Genomic DNA, 23,145 nt, shown 5'->3' with positions numbered 1-23,145 from the left:
TACATCAGTCCGTCTATAGAGTTGTTTTTTTTTCTTGCCTCTCCTGTGTTTCACTTTTCAACTGAAGTACAGTGCCTTGCAAAAGTAATGAGAGCCCTTGACCTTTTTTCTTATTTAATCACAACTGCAGAGCATGTGACCTTTCAACTTTGGCTATAAGAAGGAGGTTTGAAAAGAGATATCTTCTTCACCTTAAATGACTTTGCTAGGTTTTAGATTCTGTCCAAACAAACTTTTATTCCCTCCCTTATTCTTTGTTTGCTTTTTTGTTCTGAACAAACAAATACTGACCTTGAGCAAAATGTATATACTGATCACTAACGTGTGCAACTGCTTCGTCAAGAAATAGATTGCTGACATTTTTGAATCACAGAGGAGTCTCTCAGACACCTAAAGAGGGTGTTCGCAGATAAGCTCATGTATTAGCAAGACAGCTTTTGATTAGTTGACCAGTTCCTTGTGATAACTCCTGACCCAACACCAAGACAGCAAGTGGCCTGGACCGTAGGAACAAACACACATCACTGCCACTGCAATGTCAACACAGGGAGAACCACCATCAAGTCCAGATCCATCGTCACCAACCAACCAAAATGTCAGCGACCTCATATGCCCCCAACCAGCAGCACCAGCAGCACCAAAATGCCCTAATGCCAGCAAACCCAAAGAGAAATCTCTGAAGTTTAGGCTTTGCATTTAACCCTTGTTTCTCCAATACACATGAATAAAATTCTGTAGAAATCACCCAATTTGAGTCGAAAACACTCTTGTCAGAGATACAGTTGTGGAGAAGTTTAAAGCCAAGTAAGGCTATAAAACAATAGCAGATAATAATAATATAATACATAATAAATGTAAACAATAAATAATGAAACAGTATACAAAGCTTTGCACACCTTACACAGAAAATTAAAGCAGTACGGCATGGCCTTTCCTCTCTTCCGAATCTGAAAACAGTGGCAGTTCTTCCATGAATGGTGCCCTGGGCAAGCCCTCCTTCTTCCACCACCAACCAATTAAAAAGTATTAACAGAAATACATTCTCAACGTAGGGGGTGCCAACTTTTCACTAACTGCACATGCAAAAATATAATAGAAAGCTTTAAGGCACCACTAACAATCTGGTGCTTGTGTGCCCCAACTCCGCCCTCGGCAACTGTCCATGATATCTAAAAAAGTTCAGAGTGTGAAAAGGCTAAAGTGAGAAACACTTTAATTAATTTATGCTTGTGTGCTTTATATATTTTGCATCTATAAGCATACTACACTATAGTGCATTTACCATTCAGGTAGGTAGCAATCTACCTTTTTACATAGAGAGTTATTGTGTTCCCAGTGTGTGCAATGACCTTAGAAAACACTGACAGCTGCTGTGAATGGGCCACATGCACCTCGAGTGTCTGCACACGGTGAACTGCATTAAAAAGCTTGCTACTGCAAAAAAAAAAAAAAAAAACACAGCATCTGCTTATGAGTTTGAACATTAGGATCTAAAAAACTACAAGTTTCTAAAGAACAAAGTTAGGTCAAAAGCCTTTAGAGATTCTGAGTAAAAGTTAAAAATGTTGACTTTCACATTCGATTGAGAGTTGTCATTAAACAAAAGCCAATGCTTTTCTATTCCCACAGCATAATATGCCTTCTATACAACAAATTTAAAATCTGTTCCACATTCAAATTCAATTTAACACAACAGTGAGTCGCTGCTATAAGTAGATTCTGTCAGACTGTAACAAGCTGAGCAAAGGTGTTAGTCAGCAAACTGCAGAACTAAGGTTGAAAATGAGGACAAATGGATTTCTGGAGGGATTTCTACAACTTTTAAGCAACTATATTGCAAACTTAGTTACATTAATAATATATTTAGAGACTAGAATACTAATGTATTTAGAATATTATCCAACAAACCAATATAAAATATACATAATTAGGAAATCATGGATGCATAAAAGAAAACATCCAGGATTTTCAAATCTTCTACAAATAAAAAACAGAACATTTTGTCATACATTTATGTCCAGCCCCACTGAGTCAATATTTTAGGTTTGGAATAAAACCATTCTCTGGAATTAAACCTGCAGGTCTATAGAGTGTTTACCAGCTTTAAAAATCAAAAAGCTTGAAATTTCACCCATTTTTATTTGCAAAACAACTCAACATCAACATAGATTCTAAGTTTAGTTTAGGTCTAGGCTTTCCAGAGGTTCATTCAACTAACTAATGAACCTGGTTTGCTTAAAACTATTTAATTTACAGTTTTAGATCAGAGGCTGATTTTGAAAATCAGAAGCTTTTTCTTTTCTTGTTTGCCATGTCCCTATGGAAAACATTTTGGTGTTCTCTAATTATTGCTCTTCATGCCAGCCCTGACACATATTAAGTGAACTGTCGTGATTTAATAGGTTTCCAGTTTAGATATAACATATTAAACTGGAAATTAGAATTATTCACTTTCATGTCTGAAAAAAGTATACAAGCCTGAGGTTGAAATGTAAGAACTAGGTAGACAACTTCAAAAGGTGTTCATGCTTTTGCAAGGCTCCCTTAGAACATACACACACATTTTTTTCAAACATTGAATTTTGGACTGAATTTCAGAAACATGCAATGTTGCAGAGTGGGCGCTGCAGTGTTTTTGTGACATCCATGTGTAATAGTTTGTAACAGTGATGTCTAAACGTTTTGCGGATTGCCAAAATTGTCTAGTTAAAAAATACACAAAATAAGTAAACGAAAAGGGAACTTGCAAGATTTTAATTTCAACTTTTTGTAGAAAAGGAATCTGTGAAGCATTGCCAATTCAAAACATAAAACACCAAAAATTGTTGAGTCACAAATAATAGTGAAATGAAGAAATGATTAACACCATAACATATTAAATTGACATTTTCAAAATAAAAATAAATGGTAATAATAACTTAAAGAAAATTAAAAAAATATATAGAATACACAGTAAATCACTCAGAACAATCACACAGAAACAAACTGAATCTACTAATATGAAAATCTAGCTGATTCTAATAGTAAATATCACATTAGTCAACAGATGAAGATAGGAAGTTATGGAAAATGAAAATATTTTGAAGTCCTGTTTTCATACAGGACTACAGATTCTACCATGTCAGCACGTTATCATCACAGATGTCTGGCAGCATTCACTGGCCAGAGGTTAGCAGCTGTTTAAAGTGATAAACAGAGTGCAGGTGCTTTCTGCCATCCCGACATATTTCAGATCCTCTAGTGTTTAACCTCTGCTGACCTCTCCACTGTACAATACCTCTGTTTTCATGGCAGGCAGATGCAATGTAAACCTGTTAACTTCAAGAAACCAAAAGAAAAACTGACAAGTGAAAAGAGAAAAGAGAGTGGTAGAGGACAGGAAAGCAGAGACTCGTCGCAAAGAGATTTTCTCAGAGCATTACTGTCAGCAGAGAAGAACGCAGCAGACAAAGATTAGGGCACTCTGTGGTATCGCCTCTCTCTCTCTTTTCTGTCTGTTTTTTCTCATGTTTAGTTACACACACAACACAGAGCAGAGCCTCTGGCCTATCATCATCCATCATCACCAGCAGTTTTCAGCATCATCTGCCTACTAAACTTTTAATGAGAGTTTGAGAGGACAACTGAGCTTGCATATTAAGCTGGCTACAGAATCTGACAGTGGAGTTCCAGTTCATCCTTAACAAGTACTGGTTCTAAAGTCAGTTCAGCCAGGTTGAAATTAATTAATTCATGCTCACAGATCAATCCCTAAGCAATCAGAACAAAGTTCCCAGCTCCAACATTAAGTTGTTCACATTATTATTCATATTTATCTGAGATAAACTTTAAATGTCTATTTGCCATCGGGTAATCTTGCTTTGTGGCATCTGTTTTTCTCTATTGTGTTTGCTCACTAACTGTAATTTATAATTGCTGACTTTTCAAAACAGCCACTCTTATTTACATATTTCTAGAGTTTTACTGTCAGAAAACAAAACAACTCTGAAGTATTAGTACTCCTCTTATGTGTGTAACTGCAGTTACTTATAACTCTCTTATTACCGTTAAGTCAGTATAGAGTAGATTTGCTATACTTTTACTCATTAAACCGCTGACACAAAGCTTTTATTGTGCTTTTTACCTTTACATTTTATTGCGCAATAAAAATGTCTGACTCCAATTTAAAGCTCCCTGTTCTCTAAAAGTTTTGCAAAGGAACTTTGTCCAAGTGTTGCATTTTTCAGTAGAAATGTTTTAACAGGTTTTTACACAAAGATCAATCCTGAAATTAATTTACAGTGCCTATTATGAGCAAAGCCATAAAACCTTTCCAGCGAGCTTTGGGGGAAGCTGATGAAATCTTGATGAATATTCTATGTTTATCAGTGTAGTTGTTAGTATTTCAAAACTTTTGTTTCTGGTTCTGAAGCTGTTTGCAGTTTAAATATTAGTTAGCATTTTTCACCTTTGTCCTTATGTTTGACAGTTTCTGACTTTGGTTGGTTAATCATCATGTAAGAGATATTCTTGATTTAATCCTTCAATCTTTAGTTTCAAATTAAATTCAAAAGCTGAGAAATAAACAAAGATCTCCTGATTTAAAGAGTAATAGAAATGCATCTAATTCTTTCAAATTTTAATAGATTATAACTGATTGGTTATTAAAATGTTAAAACAAATTACCGGTATGAGATTAGATCAGATAAAACGGATGAAAAAATTGTTTTATTTCAAATAAATTTGCACAGTAAATATATTGTCAATTGAATCAAGGGCATGTTGCACCCCACATTTGGTGCAGTAACACATTTTGATACATTTGTTACTGCTTGTTTGCTTATAATAAAAAGGTGAAGCTGGGGCGTGCCGTGGTGGCATAGCGGTTAGCGCGACCCGTATTTGGAGGCCTTGAGTCCTCGACGCGGCCGTCGCGGGTTCGAATCCCGGACCCGACGACATTTGCCGCATGTCTTCCCCCCTCTCCTTCCCCGTTTCCTGTCAGTCTACTGTCATATAAGGGACACTAGAGCCCACAAAAGACCCCTGGAGGGGTAACAAAAAAAAAAAAAAAAAAGGTGAAGCTGGACCCATCATGCCTTTACGCTGTTCTTAGGATATTGATATATTATTACCAATATAAAGTGACAAGCACCGAGCTACAGCCGGGTCGATGCTCAGTCACCTGCCTGCTCTCATTACACCTCAGGCAGTATCACAGCTCACTCGCATTACACACTGTCTGGACTGCCTCAGAGTCCAGACAATGTGTAATACAAGTCCAGTTCATAACCAGGTCCAGCCAAGATACAGTTCATCATAGCATTCTTAGAAAAAGGCTATAAAATTATACACATTTGTCTTTATTTTGTCCTGTTGCCAAGGGGAAGTGAAAATGAACAGTATAGTGATTTGATGTTTAGAATAACTCATTCTAAGAAGTCTTAAATAGCAGGTGCCTGCTAGACAATAATAGTAATGAACATGATGGGTATTAAGATATATTCATTTGATGTTGAATTATGAGGAAAATAAATTGACCCACTAATTTATAATGCCCACATTTGATCATTTCTATATTTCTGATTAACATCAAAGCACACCAACTCCTTTCACTCCCAAGTCGGATTTGATAGCTCTGTTTGGAGCTTGTAAAAAAAGTTTATAACACAACATGATTTTAAGTCTTGAGGCCCAAGAGATAGGAAAGCAGAACTCAGTTGAGCCGCAGCACCATGGAGGTCAAATCCAACTCAGACGCTCTGCCCACACTGCAGAGCTGTCTCTCCATGCCATACAGGTGGAGAAGTGTTTAGGTGTGTGGGAGAGAGGCAGAGGAGAAAGAGCGCTCTTCCATTCTGAAAATATAGTGCATCTTAGTGCATCTAAGGGCAGGAAGGGAAAGTTTGTACGGGACAACAAGCAAAGGAGAAGAGTATATGAGCCAAAGTAAGGAACAAAAACGAGGTTTGTAGGAAACATCTGAAACCTCCCGATTCATTGCAAATGTGAGCATAAATACTAAGGATGAAGTTTAAAATGTGTAGCACTCAGAAGAAAGTGCTGGAAGAAGTTTTAAAAAACGGCACAAGGTGATTTCATCCAAGAAGAATACATTTTTGTTTTAAGATAGAGCAATCAAACATTTTGGAAACTGATTATTAAGGAAGGCTAAATTATATGGGATCTTGACAAAGTTATCATTTAGTTATTGATATTTACGCGTGAGTGCTTAATCCCCAGAAACATAATGTTCATAATCTTCATTAACTGGCTTTACGCATGGCACATGTCAACCAAAAATGGATCTCTATTTGTTATGTTGCCTTCTTTTAGAATTCATCTGAGAGCTTATTTATGAAATAAAATAAAAAATACTTTGCTAGATGTTCTTTTTAGCTCATTAAAGCTTTCTTAAAGCTTTCGTGTCGAGTATTAAAGTACATACAAGGAGTAAGATCAAAAATCATTTTTGAGACAAAGACCGACAGTTATGATTTAAAAGCCTTGAGTATAAAGATGAAAACAAAAAAATGTGGACTGGTGAAAATGTTTTCCAAGCCACTGAATCCAGCACACACACATCTCTGACTCACACACACACACACACACCTGTACTTCATGCCCGTGTGTTTGCCGGTCGACTCCTTCAGGGAGATGTGTCGGGGAGTGAAGGAGCCGAAGCTGCGGGCGATGATGGCCACAGTGCGGAACTTGGCCCTGGCCTGGTTCACCACGTTGGGGCTGGTGGCGCTCTGCTTGCTGTGGTCCCCATTGCCCCTCTTCAGGTTGTGGTCTGTACAGGCGATGGACACCTGCATGGCTGAGCTTCAGGCAAACTCGTACAAAAACAGGTGAGGAGAAAAAAGGAAAACTGATAGGAGAACCTTAATTCTCTCAGTCAGATCTTCTAAAATATGTTGATTTGTTGGAGTCGCTTTCCTCTTTTCCCCCCCTTTTCTTCTAGTCCTGTTACTTTTGGAGTTCTTTGCAGTTTTCCTGTGTATGGATTAAGTCCTTATTTGTTCACTTGCAGAAGCTCTGTCTTCATCACTTTGTTCTTTAAGGCAAAACAGTCCTTTTCTCCTTCTTTCTGTGTTCAGATTGAGCTTCCCATCTTCAGTCTTTCCTCTCAGAAGACTGACTGCAGAGCAGCCAAAACCCTGACAAGAGGAAGGATTCCTCAGTTCTTCTTTGGATCCTCAATTTAGTCCCTCATTGGTTCTCTCTTCTCTTGCGGCTTGCCTCTGATGTCGAGCTGAGGGATTTTAGCTGCAGAGAGGAAACCAGAGAGAGAGAGCGCGCTTGCAGAGGGTTGGCAGAGGAAGGAAAAGGGAAGCAGAGAGAAGCAGAGACGCGATCCAGGCGCTGCGCTCTCCCTGGTCTGACTGTGGGAAACAGTGCGCGAGGGATGGCATGTGAGAGAAAAAGGAGAGGAGGGTGAAGGAGGAGGGGACAGGGTCAGAGCATGGAGAAGGAGGCAGGGTACAGATGAAGCATGAACGAGGTGGAGGGATGGGTGGGGGGTCACGCTCAGGACCTGGGAGGGTACACACTTCTGCCATCAGCACTTTTTCCGTCTTAGCTCTCACATGCTTCCTAAATTTCACTGAGTTTCACTAATGTGCGTGTGCCCCAGTTTCCCCACGTTTCTCTCCTCAGACTCTGTTTGATCTGCACTCATTGTTTGGGTGCTCAGCCCTTTTTGACATCTCCTTTCTGTTGTCAATTCTGTGAGCAGGGCAGCTCCTCCATCACAGGCAGCGAGGAGAGAGCAATGTAGTGCTTCACATGGTTTCTCTCCATTACTCCCTCCTACTTGTTCCCCCTGTGTGTTTAGCTGCCACTCCACCTGTCTTCTTCCTCCTCTCATTGTTACAGTGTTTGACGGCCTCCCTCCTATTTTCTCCTTTTTTCCCCACACATCAAACCATTTATTCGGTTTGAACACTGCACAGAATGTTTTACTTGTTCTTTTATCTAGGCCATGCTCTTTTTGTTCAAACAATTATGCACAGGTTGTATGGAGATGTCCTGCCATCATTTGGTTCAGGAAGGAGATTATGTTTCCCAGAGACAAAAAGTTGTGTGAATCAATCCCATAACAAAAGCAAAAGGCTTTGGGAAGTCACTGACTACAGCTGGTTCCAGAATATCATTATAACGATTGTTATTTTTGGTGACATGTCCATCCATCCACCCATCCATCATCTTCTACTTAGCTTGGAGTCGGATGGTGGGGGGAGCAGCCTGAGCAGAGAGACAAAGACTCAACCACTTGGGCCAGCTCCTCCAGAGAAATCTCAAAATGTTCCCAGGCCAGGTGAGAAACAGTCCCACTGGGTCCCAAAAGGTTAGGGTGCATCCATTGAGTGGCTCCTCTTGATGTGAAGAAGAAGTGGCTCTACTCTGAGTCCCTCTTAGATTACAGAGTTTCTCACTCTATATCTAAGGGAGAACCCAGGTAACCTGCACAGAAAATTCTTTTCAGTCTCTTGTAAACACAGTCTTGTTCTTTTCTACCCTAAACTCGTGACCGATGAGGGTAGGAACGTAGATCAACAGGTAAACCGAGAGTTTTGTCTTTTGGCTCAGCTTTCTCTTTACCATAACGGATCCATACAGTGCACGCATCACCACAGATGCAAAACTAATCTAGCTACCTGTCTCCAATGTTATGTATTACTGAGGCACATAGTGCCATTTTACAGCACAATTAAGTAACTATGTTTCATAACTTAAAGACAAACTGACTTTGAAATTTCATGCCACAAAATTTGCCTTTGTCTCTGTAAGAAGCTCTTACTCTTTCTGACACTCCGCTTAAGCTGTTTACAATCATGTTTAGGAGTGTTGGGCTGAGAAGTAGTTTGTGTGATAAGCTCAGTAGATGTGCAGTGTTTGATGATTGCTGTTACTGCTAGTCTGGAGGAGCTGAGTGGAAGAGGAGTGGGGAGGGATGTTCTGTGAGGGGGAAGCTCCAAAGAGGCATCTGAATAGTCTGAGCAAGTGCTTAGGCACATCCGAATGGCTGCCTTGGGAAATTCAAAACTTTCTCAAACATGCATAAAAGAATCAAAGCAACACTTCATGTACAGTCTCTCATGAAGAAATATTATTACATGATATGTAGCTTGAAAAAGTTGATTTCACATAATAACCCCGTCCCCTTTTAAGGCAGGGCCTCGTCCCTAACCCAGAGAAAACACTCTAGCCTTTTCTGGCTCAAGACCATGCTCTCAGATTTGGAGATGCTGGTTTTCATCCTGCTCTGGCTATTTTTCTCCTACCCTCTGCCTGTCTCGCAGCGCAGCTGTTGCACATCTCCTAATTTCCTCTGCCAGCTCTCTTCCCCAGCTGTCTCTACTCACCTGTGAGTTCTCATGCCATTATCCACTATATCCTCAGCATAAATAACTCCCTGTTCTCCAATGGTTCCTTCTATTGCACTCTGTGATTATCTGTGATATTTCCATTTATTCTTCCTCTATTCCTTTCTGTGTCATGTCAGTTTTGAGAGAGTTCTCCATTTGTGCCTTGCTTTAGCATTACAACCAGGCACAACATGGATTTATCATTAAAGTATCAGCACTCCACTTCCTCTGGTTGTTCTGGGTTCCACCTAAAACTGCACGGTTATGTGTCCTTTGTGTTATTTTATATGTAAATATTTGATTTCAACACACGATAGACACATGCATGTTATTTCAGCAGCAGGTTAATCTTGGCGAAATCCATGGAATACAAATTGGCTGCAAAATTCTAAACAGTGCACCCATAGTTTTGCAACACTAGAACGTGTCTTTCCCCACAACCAATATGTTCCCTGCACATTCACATGCATGCAAATGCTTAAGAAGTTTCATAATATACTAGTCAGGGAAATATTTGCTGACACAAAGTAATTATTCTCCCAAAATCACACAACAGGCTGCACATACAACCCCTAAAGGCAGCATTGCATCAAAGATGGAAGGAAAAAACGATAGTTGAGATCGAGGGAGGTGCTAAGATGTAAATCTAGAGAGACTAAAAGATTTGGACTGAGGCAATCCAGAGCTGAAAGGAAAAGAAGTTTCTGCATCTCTGTGTCTGATTCAACCCATTCTCACTCCCAACTCGTCATATATTGACGCATGGGCGGTCCGTCATCGTCACATGTTGACGCGCAGGGTACCCTTTCGCGTCAATATGTGACGCGAGGTGTTTTACACTATGCCTTACCGTACGTTTTGCCCTAAACCTAACCAAATCGTTGGGTTTTTAAGGTTCGGCAGCGGTTACGAGAACCCTTCGCGTGAATAATCCACGTAACACATGTGACCTGCCCAAATCGTCAACATGTGACGCTGAAGGACCCTGCCCAAGTCGTCAACTTTTGACGCGACGGGGGTACCCTTCGCGTCAAGGGACAGACGCATGGTCAGAAATTGTCCTAAGTCGTCAATATATGACGAGTTGGGAGTGAGAACGTATTGTCTGATTACACTCTGAAGAGTGTGCATTTGTCCATATGGCTATGCATTTTACAAATGCTTTGGTGTGAATCACACTTTCCTTTGATTCTACAAGGATGCCAAACTGAGATAACTGGAGCATTTTGCTTCTGTGTGTCCTTTGATTATTGCTGTCAAGCGTTTAAACTTTTTCTCAACTGTAGTCTACAAGCTTCCCCTGCTATCAGTTTCACCTCTTGACATTACTGTTCACCAATTCTGATGTACTATGTGGTATGATTAAACACTCACACTCAAAGTCAGTATCTGTGTAATTGTTTCAGCATGGTAGGTTTTTGTTGGGGGCAGAGCAGCTGATAATGTGCATTGGCTTAACACCTTTAAGACTCCATGGACATTCGTTTTGCTGAGGTATTTCTCATGAAATTGCTTCTGCATTGAAGAAGCAGTTTGACTCTGAGAAACGCAAAGAAGAGACACTCTCACATTCTGCACATTTCATACCGTCTGTGCATCTGCAGCATCCTTCACCTCACTGAACCTTACTTACAGCTCGAGACCGGTCTTAGACTAAATGGAAAAGCGGCTCATTCAAAATCAATATCCGTTCTCTCCGAGGAGGATGGATCCACAGATTTCCAAACAGATCCAGACAAGAAAGCAAAGTGAACTTCTTTCTCTAATGAAGAGTGAAATGTGCAGAGGGATTAACGGACTGTAAATAAAGGACTAAAGGATTAAAGGACCGATAAATCGTTTTCTATGCATTTCCAAGTGAAACATGCATCCTGTTATAAAATAGTCACCAAACTACTTTAAGTGAACTCCATCACATCAACAGAACACTGATTTATTGCAGTGTTTAATGACTTACATTGAGAGCCCTTATGTTTGAGGGACGTAGTTCAGCTAAAGTTAACTCACACTGCCTCAATCTGTGTACCAAACCCAAACATGCTCTGTGTTAAGTCTTAAAGTTAAGAAATTTACTGTCTTCCTTTTATAAACATACGTATGTCCATCACATCATGTTGAGCCAGGGAGTCACGGAGGTCAGATGACTGTAAGATCTTCAGAATTGGCTTGGGTGTTGGTTATTTGTGAATATGGTAAGATTTTCATTTAATCAGTTTTAGTGACTTCTAGCAGTTTGAGTAGCCTGCAGAGGTTTGAAACAACAAACCTAAATTGCAGATGAAATTCATAGTGTGGTATTAAAATAGCCTTATAAAATGTACACAAATTTCAGGTATGAAAACTTTGGAATTAGACAAATATAAAACCAGTATGATGACAACCTGCCTCAACACATTCTATACTGGCTACAGATTATGATTTGTGAAACGTTTACTCTAGTTAGTAAAGCAAATATGAAAGACTTGTAGTTTTCTCCAAAAATGTTGATAAAACTTTGGCAAATATCACATATCATCTCATGAGCTGGATTGATTTTTAAACAAATAGTAAAACATGTGCCTCTTTTTCAAAAGTAAATTTATTTCAGTAATTTAACTGAGGAAGTAAAACTTTTGTTCTGGAAATGTTACACCCACTAATTGACTAGCTTTATGCATATATTTCAGCTGACTTTGGTGATAATGGCTTAGAGCTATTAAAAAATATATATTAGAAATGGGGTTTCTGGTATCAGGGGTATTATTCTGACTGCAATGCACATATATGTCTAATATGACCAGTATCCACTTTTTGCAGTATTAACGTAGACTTGTTGAGTTAACATTTACAATGAGAAACATGAAAATATAAAATTTGGGGAAATGAGTCATCATGTATTAGATACATTTTGAGAGTTTTTCCACATCACTGTGGCTCTCACCTCATAAAATAATCAATTTAGAAAATGTCTCCCAGAAAGCTTTAGTAACACTGTCTTAACATGCCAACTTATTCTACCTTTGCTCTCTTTGTATGTTTGTATGAATGTGTTTCAGATGTAATGATAACAAAACGCAGTGGGATCCTCTATGTCTGTGCTGCAGTAAACTGACTCATTGCCTCTGCTCTTCCAGTTGAGCTAAACTCAACCTGATTCATCAGTCAGCTTGGGAGAGTTGTGCAGCTGCGTCCTATCTCAGTTTTTATGCAGTAGGTTTGTATCGAAATATTTTTAGACAGCCAGTTTGCTTACCATGTTTGCTAACAGAAAAGCATCTCATTTGAGGGTAAAATTAATCTTTTTGTCTTTGATTGGTTCTCAGGTCTTCATCCCCCTCCTCCTGATTTCCATCTCTGTTTTGTTTTTGTGCAGCTGCACCTGACCTGTATCCAGCAAGTGATAACTTTCATAACTCTGAGTGCCAAGCTCCGCCTGTGTCCTACTTTAGCAGCTGCGTGTGTACGTTGAGTTCATGCTGCGCTTGGTCAGCAAAAGTCTACTTACAACTCAGTGAATTCCCATTGAGTTGCCTTTTGCTAGAGCTGAATCTTGGTGGCACAATTTAGCTATTTTAATGGCTTGTCGAGACGCTGAGGGAAACTAGAAAGAACATTCTCATATGTTCTAGCTTTGAACATCATCAATTACAGCCTAAAGAACAGATTTAAACAACAGTCACAAATCTACAAGGATGTGCAAGGCCTGAAAAGTCGTCTCATTTACAGAGAGGCACAAGAACGTCTGCTAAATTTCCTCTGTTTTGGATTTTTTGTCACATCAAAATATCTCCGACCATCAAACAAATATGATATCTAGATGTTAAAATGTCCATCTTATAAACATAACTGAAAAAACACAAAATTACAATTGTTCTATTTCAAAGAAACACAGCCATTACCAACGAATGGAAAGACCATGGAACAGTGCAGAACTTTCCTAGGAGTGGTAATTACTCCCAGAGTTCATCAATAACTTTGTTCCTAGCCATTTTTTACACATATTTTTATGTATTGCATTATAAAAGGTTGATTGAAACGACACAATTCAAAATGGAATGGTTTTTGGCATTACTGACCTTTAATGAACAGTAGCCTGATAGGAAGGAGGGTGAAGAGAAACGGGAATCGACAACTGCATCAAGGGTTACAACCTCTGAACGTGGTGCACATGCTCCATGTTCAGAGGCTGTACACCTCCTTTACATTTGCATCTTAATGCTCCCCAAGACTTTAAAAATAATTTGTGGACTGAAGAAGCAAAAGTGAAAGTTTTTGAAAAGGATCATCTGGTGTAAAACTAGCAGCATTTCAGAAATGGAGCATCATACAGCAGACCATGACACCTTGCCATACATAAAAAAATGGAATTACAGGAGCGCCAGGAGAATATCTGGCCGTGACTTTCTGATTTGAGCTCAAGCGCACTTTGCAGAAAATACCTCACTGAATGGGTAAAAGAAAAAAAAAGGTTAGTGGTTGGATTAGTTTAACAACCATGTTGGTTTGAAAGCTTTTTCAATCAGTTAAATAAATGATCATTTGAAAACAGCACTTTGTATTTACTCTGTTTATCTTTCTGTGGTATTAGTATTTATTTGATGGCCTGAAACATTTTCATGTGACACAGCACTGTGTACATTAACAAAGCCTCAACAAATCATGAATCAGCAATGGCTCATATGTGAACTGGAGCATTTTTGTTTACAAAAAGAAAAAAAAAAGCCCTTTTTCCAAAGGTTGTTACGGTGTTATGGTGTTAGTTCTTATTCCTGTTTGTGATTCTTTTTCTTCACAGTAGGATTTTAAGCTTTCTGTTGTTGCTGCTGAGGGAAAAGCTGGATGTGAGGCATCATGAGCTGTCTAGTATGTACCACAAAGTATTTATTTGGCCTTTGTTTACAGTTGTGCTCTGAGTGTAATGATGCAAGTTAAAAGGACAGCATCAGAGTTGTCTTTCCTCGCACAATTTTGAGTTGTCCCCAAAATTATGAGCTGGAGCACTGAGCTTCTGCTGGGCACAGCTAACATTGGATCAAACTAGTTTGCTTCCTAAAGGTTGTTCTTAAACAGCATGCAAATAAAGTATTTTTTTAAATGAAGTACTTTTAGGATTTTATTAAAAACATAAGGTTCTCCAAGTGTCTCAGAAACACCAAAACCTTTTTTCACCAAAGAAAGAAAGTCCTAAAGTACCCCCTTAAATACAAGGTAACAGCATTCTTTTCTCTATGTACTATATATACTGTAAAGCCCAACAGTGAAACGCTTTGCCATAGTTTAAAATAAGATAATGCAGAGGCTGACTCTTCTTTGGAACAATATTCAGACTATTGCTGCATCAGAAGAAGAGGGACACAAAACAAGCAATAGAAAAACGATGGGGGAGAATAAATAAACTATACTGAACTGGAAATAATGGTTTGCAACATTAAAATGTTTATACCCGAGGTGAAAAGAAGATCCATATGTATTAATCAGAAACAAATTAGCTTCTGTTTGCCATTCAGAATTTCTGCCTGGGGGTGTTTCCTGATCTGTAGGTGAAACTTCAAAACAGCACAGACTTAAATTCACAGCAAAAGCATTTTGAAGGAAAACCTGAGAACTCTAGAAACAAACTTGGAAGCATCAACAAAGAGAAGACATAGAATGAAAACAAGAGACTAACAATGAGCAGAATCCATCTGATCTGCAATATAAAGCCATGTGGAAAAATAGTCATAACTGGACAGAAATGGCTTTTATTTGAGGATTTTTACAAATGTATTCTTAAAGTTTGTTCTTTACAGGATTGCTACCACAAATATGAGACCTAACACATAGTTAGGTCTCATATTTGAGTTCTAAGTCACACTTACTCATGTGCCAGGCCAGTTAACAAAAGATCCCAGTTGATCATTGGTCCACTGATATACATCCATGGTATGTATACCAATGGACCAATGATCAGGTGCATTGGTATACATATACTGTATGTGGATGCAATTTAAAAATAAATTGTCCACATAGAGAACATTAATATATCAGGATAAATTAAAAAAATATCCTGACTTTTTACTCCACTTGCTACAACTATAAAAATTTCAGAGTTGACCGAAAAACATCAAATTAAAATTTAGCAAAGAAAAACAGCAAAGAAGGCTTAAATTCAAACTGAAATCTGAGAAATTACAGTGATATAAACATTGACACACATACACACACATACTATATCTTTGATTTCATTCTAACCATTGCCAGTACATTCCTAATTCTGGCCTAAAATCAATTCACACCTTAGTCCTAAACTTAACCAATAACCTAAAAACAGCACCTCTTCTTATAGGGCCTGAACTTTGGGCCCCATAAGTAGCAGCCGGAACTTACATCATAGTATTTGTTGAAAAAATCTATCAAATACAAGGCCATGCACACACAAACACACATTTATTGTACAAAGTCCTGTTGCCATTAAATGTTCTGGAGCTTCTCGAGACATGAAACAAGCCAAAGATTAAAGTGAAAAAAATATACAAGAATGGGAAGCAAAATCCGACCAGAAAGTCATAAAAACAGCATGTCATTTTGCACCCTGTGACAGACCTTGTTCTCAGTGCAGAACACGGCATGAGGCAGCATCACCTCTGTAAACGCTGCTGCCAAGAAAACACGATGACAAATAAAATACTAGATTTTTTTTTTTTTTGGTACTGTCAAAACAAACTGAATTTGTTTGTTTTGACAAACAAATATCACATACTCTGTATATTTTAAAAATTACAGAATTGGAGGCTCCACAATAAAACCATGGACAGGTAATGGGTATTTCACCCATTGTCCTGCAGCAATAAAATACCTACTCCTAAGGCTGAGTTGCTGCAAGCAGGAAAAAATGACACATATCTTTAAAAACAGCAGGTCTTGCAGGGTGTTTCCTGTATGTAGTATTTAGTATCCACTAAAACATGTAATTCAGGGCCTGGGGTAATGCATTTCAGATACAAAGCTGGGCCTAATCCTACAGAGAGGAACCAGAATGTGTGAAGGTGATGCTCAGGAAGCAGCTTCTCCTGGAACAGCTGGAGTCAAAATGAGCTACATACACTGTAGCTCCAAACTGTGGCAACATGTACCGATCAAGCTTAACATTATGACAACTGTCAGGTGAAGTGGGAGAGAGAGATGAGGCTGCAAGTTAACATTTTGTCCTAGAAGTTGTAGGATAGATAAGCCAACATCTGTGTGAGAATACTGTAGGTCATGTTATTATACATGAGTTATTTTATTTTTTTAATTATTATATAACCTTATTTACATTATTGCTAAAATTTTAAAAAAAGAAAGAAAGTAACCAGCTCTGGGACACAAAAATATTTTTTTGAAGGAGCATATTTGTCACCAGGCATGTGGGTTTTATCTTTCATACTATCGTATAAGATTAGGGAAATATGTCCAAGAAACCAGCTGAATGTCACTCATTACTCCGGGGTATTTACAACATGATCCTTTGTGACATTAAAGCATGTGTTTCACTGCACTGGGGCAAACCACAGGCCTATGATACCACAGCTGTAAGCATTTTCTAGTGATATGTCTTTGCCTTGAGATCAGCAACATGTCAACTTCAGACTACAGACCCATTCAATGAATTAAAATATTACTGAAAAAAATCTTTATCACTATGTGAAGCACATTATATAGATGTGCTCTATGGATGTGTGAAAGCCTTCATTTCCTTTAATTGTGATTTTCTCACTGACAAGCCATGAAAACATGATATTTAAAAATAAAATAATACATCAGACCATAAAGGAACATTTAATACAGAAATGTGTGCATAATGAAAAGTATATTTAATACTTTATTAAAAGGTTATTTTCAAAGCTACTTTCATCCTGACAAATGGGTCTCATCTAAACATGTATTCTAATTTACTGAATATGATTGTATATTTGTATGAAAAGGCCTCAATTGTACACAGCTTCATAAAATGCCCACAAAACAAAACTATCAACTTAAAACTGCTTCACATTCAATTGTGTAAACTTATGAATGTGAAGATATCTTGATACAATCTCTAAAAATCTTGTTTTTAATCATTGTTTTTAATATTTAACGAATAAGAATAATTTTTATGATTTTAACTGATCTAAAAAAGAAAATGTTTAGTTTAGTTAAATATTATTAACTATTGTGTTGATGCTTTCATGCAGAGCAGTTTGCTAAAATGCAATGCTTTTAATATGACTTGTTAAGACCTCAGTTCATTAGATATTTCAATGTACTTCCAGTTATTTGTGTGCATCTTGCCTGATAAACATAGCACTGTGAATGCACTGGCTAAAGTTTCAGCTGTCACCACTTCAGCAGCTTTATGGGAACAGCATGCAGGGCAGGTTACAGACAGGAAGCTACCACAGCCAACACAGTATCTCTTTCAGTGTAAACAACATTGTTTTTTAAAAAAAACACACACACACACACACAAAGCCAGATCCATTAGGTTACAATAATATACAAGGCCTACGATGTATCTTTGCAAATCATCCACATTAAGTGGGTCATGCTTTTTCAAATTTGGCCTGTACAAATTGTAGCTGCACAGGTTACTGACTGGTGGTTCATACATAAAATCACAAAAAGTACAAAACAGAGATCAGGAAACTGTTTAGTGAAGAGCTCATTAAAACAAGGAAACAAGATAGAAAGTAGTTGCATTTGCCTACAATACATAAATAATGCAACTAGTCTACGTATGTACCATATCACTATTAGCTGAGCAACATGTTCAATAATGTGTGGCACACAAGCTTTAATTGTCGTAATGTCTCAATTTCCAAGTTGGTCACCATGGTAATATTGGTGTGTAGTGCCACGTGAGGTGCCTGAATGAAAATTACGCACTTCAGCTGAAGACAAATGGATTGCTGTGTAGACATACTTCTGCAGGTGAGCTTCAGCTGTGTTGTGTGTACTAATGGTGAAATGTTTGCGTGTGCCTCCGTGTGTGTAAGTGTTTATTAACACTTCCTCTCACTTCATCTCCGATCAGAGCTGTTTCTATTCAGGGTCACGGTTGTAAATATGCTCAGAGGAAGCAGTGAAAAAGGAAATGAGTGCTCTCTGCTTGCTCTGTATGGCTAGGTTTTCAAATCAAACAAGTTTGCAGACTGCAATTTAGATGTAATTCTTGTCACAGCAAGTGAGAGAATGAAGTTCTGTGTAAAGTTATCCACTGTATTATGACGGATGACACAAGTTGCTCTCGACCTTGCGCCCCATTGGCCCAAACGCCTACATTGACAACACAATTAACTGTTTGTGGCAGAGACCAGCATTCCTCACTGCCAGAGAGTCTCCAGATACGGACACTTGATAGTCAAGAGTGGTAACAACGAGAGAAAGTCGTCATCTCGATAATAGCATTGCTATGGAAACAATATGGAGGCGTTATGTGTGTGGGAAAAAGCAGCAATAAAAAAAACTCGGGGAAAGAATAAAGGTGCCAGAATGCAACCAGGCAGCATCTGTAGAAATAAAGGATGCACAGCGGTTACTGTGGAGATTAAGGTTTTTAGTAACCAGGGTAAAAGCGCAGGTTGCTAGAGAGAATTAAAAATTGTTAAGTATATATTTTCTAAAATCAGTGGTAATTATAGCTTTGAAAATAATATTTTCAGTGTGTAATTCAGGGAACAGTAAAAATTTATCTAATAAAAAGAAAATCACTTCCAATGACTTTTCTTTTTGTTTTTTGCATTGTTGTAAATAAGTTTTGCAAGGCTGAGCAGATGAAAAAAAAGAAAAGAAAATCTTAGTGGAAGAAGGCAGCATCTTTAATCCTGCATTGGCACTGAGAGAAGTAAAACCTGGCTCTGCCATAAGCTCCTTTTACATTTTGTTTGTGATCTTCATAATTTAAATACTCACACTGTTTACCCTTCTCTACAGCTGCTTCATCTGCAATGCAGTTTTACTAAATGCTTAACTCTGAAATCAAGACTACCCCAATTACATTTAAGTCAAGAAACATGCAAGGCTTTGTAAATGTATTTACATTCCTTGAACAATAGTTTATTTATTGTTGGAATTTTGTGACGGATCCAAACAATTTGAACGGCTGTGAAAAGAAAAGAAATTGCAAGTTTATTTGTGTTTAATTTTGTTTGTTTTTACAAATCAGAAGGTGTGGTGTGCATGTATTCAGTTTTCTTTAACTCAAAAACCTCTAAATAGAACCACCCAGAGTAACCAGCTACTTTCACCTTGCAAACATGTGAAACATGGTTCTTTAGTAATATAGACCAAAATTCCCTTTTTTTGGTGTACATTCTAAACATTATGCATGATGAAAAACTGAAATACTAAAAGATGGTGGTGGCAGCATTTCTGCAGCAAAGATCGCAAAACTGATAAGAGTTAATTGAAAAATGGACAAAGCTAGAAGGGCAGTATGAAAAAAAGTCACTAGACAACAATAACCCTAAACATACATCCAGTCTTCTAAACACAATTAGTTTAATCTGCAGCTTTTGATGACTATTTAAGTATATATTGTATCTCTCACTTTTAAGTAGTGGGCAAATAATAAAGCCATGTTTAGTACTCAAAATGTAAATGCATTTTCTGCAGCATAACTTTTTATAATACAACATTTTGAAATAATCACCCTGCAGTTGAAATTAATTCCTCAATACACTTTGTAGGAAATAATTATTAGCACTTAAATCATGAAGCTTTAGTATGAATCTACTTAAAGATAATGGGAAGGAGAAACAGTAATGAGGAGAGCTCTTACATCCCAACAAGCCACTTAACTACTCTAATAGGGACTTTAATGTGGCTTTAATAATCACTAAAATGAAAGTGAGTTGAATTATTGTTAACATAAAAACTGTACTTAGGGTTACACCACAAATAATTAATATTTCTGGTGGATTTAGATTTAAAGCTAGGAGGGGTGTGAATAGATTTGGGCTTGAAATTATGTTTTATTTTGTAAACTATAAGGTTCAGTTCCGCTTTAATCAAGACTCAAATGTGCAATTAACTTGTTACAACAAGTACATATTTATTTATATAAAGACAGGTTACTCAGTAAATCTAATATTATCTTTTGCTGGTTTCTGAACCACGTCCTATAAAACGTATTTCTTAAAAGACATGCAACTTGTGACGTAGGATTTAACAAACGTGTCTGTTTAGAAACAATGATGATTGCTTTCATAAGTGTGATTTGGTAGGAGGAAAATCAATGTAAATCATGTTACAAGTAACAATACTCGGAAACATGAAATAATCTCTGAAGTTCTGTGAAAGTAGCACAGAGAGATTATCTGTGTATTTAAATAATTCTCAAAGATGACATAAGGTTAAAATTATTCTTACAGGCTTACGGTATGTGTATATAATACTTTAATATATAATTTAATACTATTATGTTAAGACAAAACGTAATGTTACTTTTAGCTCAGCAGTGGTTTTTGCCTTAGAACTCTGCCATGCAGGCCATTTCTACTCAGTCCCTTTCTTATGGTCGATGCATGATGCTAGACACAGTGAACTCAGGTGTGATAAACCACGTTTAAGTTATATTTGAACAGTGGGGCCAATCACTTTTTCACACAGGGTCATGTATGTTTGGATTTTTTTTTTCTCCCACAATAATAAACACCTTCATTTAAAACTTTCTTTCGTATGTACTTGTGTCGTCTTTGAATAATGTTTAAGTAGATAGTTCCAACATGACGTCACACCTCATTTTATAAAGGTGTTTTGTTGGATATGATATTGAGCAGAGCTTGAAAGTTGTTTCTTCAAATGCACAGCAGGTGACAGCACAATCGATTCCACCTCTGCAGGAGCACCGCAGGAGCACCGCAGGACCTGCCTTGGTCAAAACATTCCCTCATCTCTAGGCAAACAAAGCACATCGCACATGGGGCTATTTCATGGCACACATGAATAATTGACTTTAAGCGTCTCAGACAGTGACAGCAATTATGACACTCATGAATAAAACATTGGGCACCATGATGCTACTCCTGTAAAGATGTGCAGCTTCAGTTTCATCAGCAGACATCAAGGTGGCAGGAGTAAAGGCTCACATTTGCAATCTACAATGAGAAAATGCTCATCAGCTCACACAAACAAGTAAAAACCTTGCTAATTCAGTGGGTTCACAGCTCCCCCTTGTGGCAATATAAAGAAAGAACACCACGAAGTATACTACAAACACACCTCCTGGGTTTCTCTTTGCTTCTCTCTTTTGATCTCCTTTCCAGTCTCTAAGGACTCTCATTTGCTTTCTTCATTTTCCTATAATTGTGCCTTACTGATCCACAGAGTCTCTAGTTTCCCCCCAAGAGCTCTAAAGCACACCCACGCAGTTACCCATCCTGCTTTCTACACACCAAACCGAGTGTTTGATGGCAGCTATATTCCTAAAGACATGTTGTAAAAACATAATTAAACAGAGAAAAGATGAATCTTCTGCCCTTAAGCACACATCTATTATTACAAATGCTTCATATGTCCAAAGATATTACAAGATGTCGTTTAGAGCTGTGGAACTTTAGCTCGGCCAGAAATGGAAGTCACCTTGAACATCACTTAATAGATTTATAGAACAAGATTGCATCCATGTGTGTACGTTTGTGTGTGTGTGTGTAAGCGTCTTGGAGAGTAATAACCACAAGGCTGAACTTGGCCAGGTGCCTTCTCCTATGTGTGGGAGAGTAAGATGAAGCTCTGCAGGGGTTGTTATTCTTATACAACCTCATTGAGACTCAAGGAGAGAGCTGCCTCCTAAAGAAAACTTTATCAGTCCTCATCAATAATGGGCAAATACTAAGTCAGGAGAGGAGGGCCAAGCAGTCGGATGCCAAGATAAAGAGTAGAAAGACAGGAATTTAAAAGCTGATAATTGATCAACCAACATTCATTAGCATGTACTCCACCATGCTGACAATATTGCTTTGTTTACTTAAAGTCATATTCTGATTTTCTGAGTCCTGGTTCAGATTTCTCACACTTGAAAAGAAAAGACCTTTTATAAGCTGGGAAAGCTTTGGAGATTGCTCAGCCAAGCAATGATCCGCACTGACAGCAGCCTGGCACTATTCCTGAATGAATATGTCAATAGGACAATCTGATTTCCTATTGATTCACGCAGTCAGCTAGTGCTGACATACGTGAAACACCAAAGCCGTATGTACAGTATGTGCTGGGAATAGTAGGTGATTGCAAGAAGAGTTTAATCATCTTTCTTAAAGCTGTAAAGCAGATCTATTGACTGGAATCCAGTAAAAATTGTGAATTAGTTCATTGGTATTTAATGAATCAGAGATGTTTGATTTCTTTAGTACTTTAGGAATAAATCTTTAATAAACCCATTATCACTACACTACTGGGAAAATCAACCTTTTTTCTTTGTAATGGAAAATTTACTGAATACTTGAATTTTAAAAACTGTAGTCAAGTTCTGGATGAGGCTTTACATATATTTTAATATTTTCAATATCATAAGCCTTTATGGGGATTGTTGAATTCGACTTAAATTTTTCATTTATAAAATATTAATTTTGAAAAGCTTTTTTTTATTAGGTGACGGCTCATTATGTGAGATAAATTTTAATTCTGACAGAACTGTAGATTGTTTTATCTATCCATTTTGCCTTTTTATCTGGTTTACGTAGACTTATAAAAAAAAGAACATTCTCAGGCTTGCAGTTATTTGGATCAATTGTTCTCAGTTTGTAACTATTGTTTGAAAGTTAATAATATACAGCAATTCAGCTGTTTTAGTCACTGTTCAACGCTTTTTTTTTAGTAT

The 23,145-nt window shown here is 37.8% G+C and overlaps 1 protein-coding gene across 3 annotated transcripts in view; it reads right to left on the bottom strand.

Annotated features, from left to right (window-relative positions):
* The window catches only part of kcnab1a (potassium voltage-gated channel subfamily A regulatory beta subunit 1a), a 98,831-nt gene that overhangs the window by 60,588 nt on the left and 15,098 nt on the right, over nt 1–23,145 (bottom strand). The window contains exon 1 of one of the 3 annotated variants that reach the window (XM_027998953.1): nt 6,592–7,381. The exons of the other annotated variants lie outside the window; for them this stretch is intronic. Within the exon in view, the coding sequence (XP_027854754.1) occupies nt 6,592–6,800 (209 nt within the window). The 5' untranslated portion in view covers nt 6,801–7,381. Of the gene's footprint in view, nt 1–6,591; nt 7,382–23,145 lie in introns of those variants that run through there. 3 annotated transcript variants of the gene reach the window in all.

This window comes from Xiphophorus couchianus, chromosome 18, assembly GCF_001444195.1.
Source record: "Xiphophorus couchianus chromosome 18, X_couchianus-1.0, whole genome shotgun sequence".
In the NCBI taxonomy this organism is placed as follows: domain Eukaryota; kingdom Metazoa; phylum Chordata; class Actinopteri; order Cyprinodontiformes; family Poeciliidae; genus Xiphophorus; species Xiphophorus couchianus.
The sequence above is the reverse complement of the archived record's forward strand: the minus strand, read 5'-3'. Positions and strand labels throughout refer to the sequence as shown.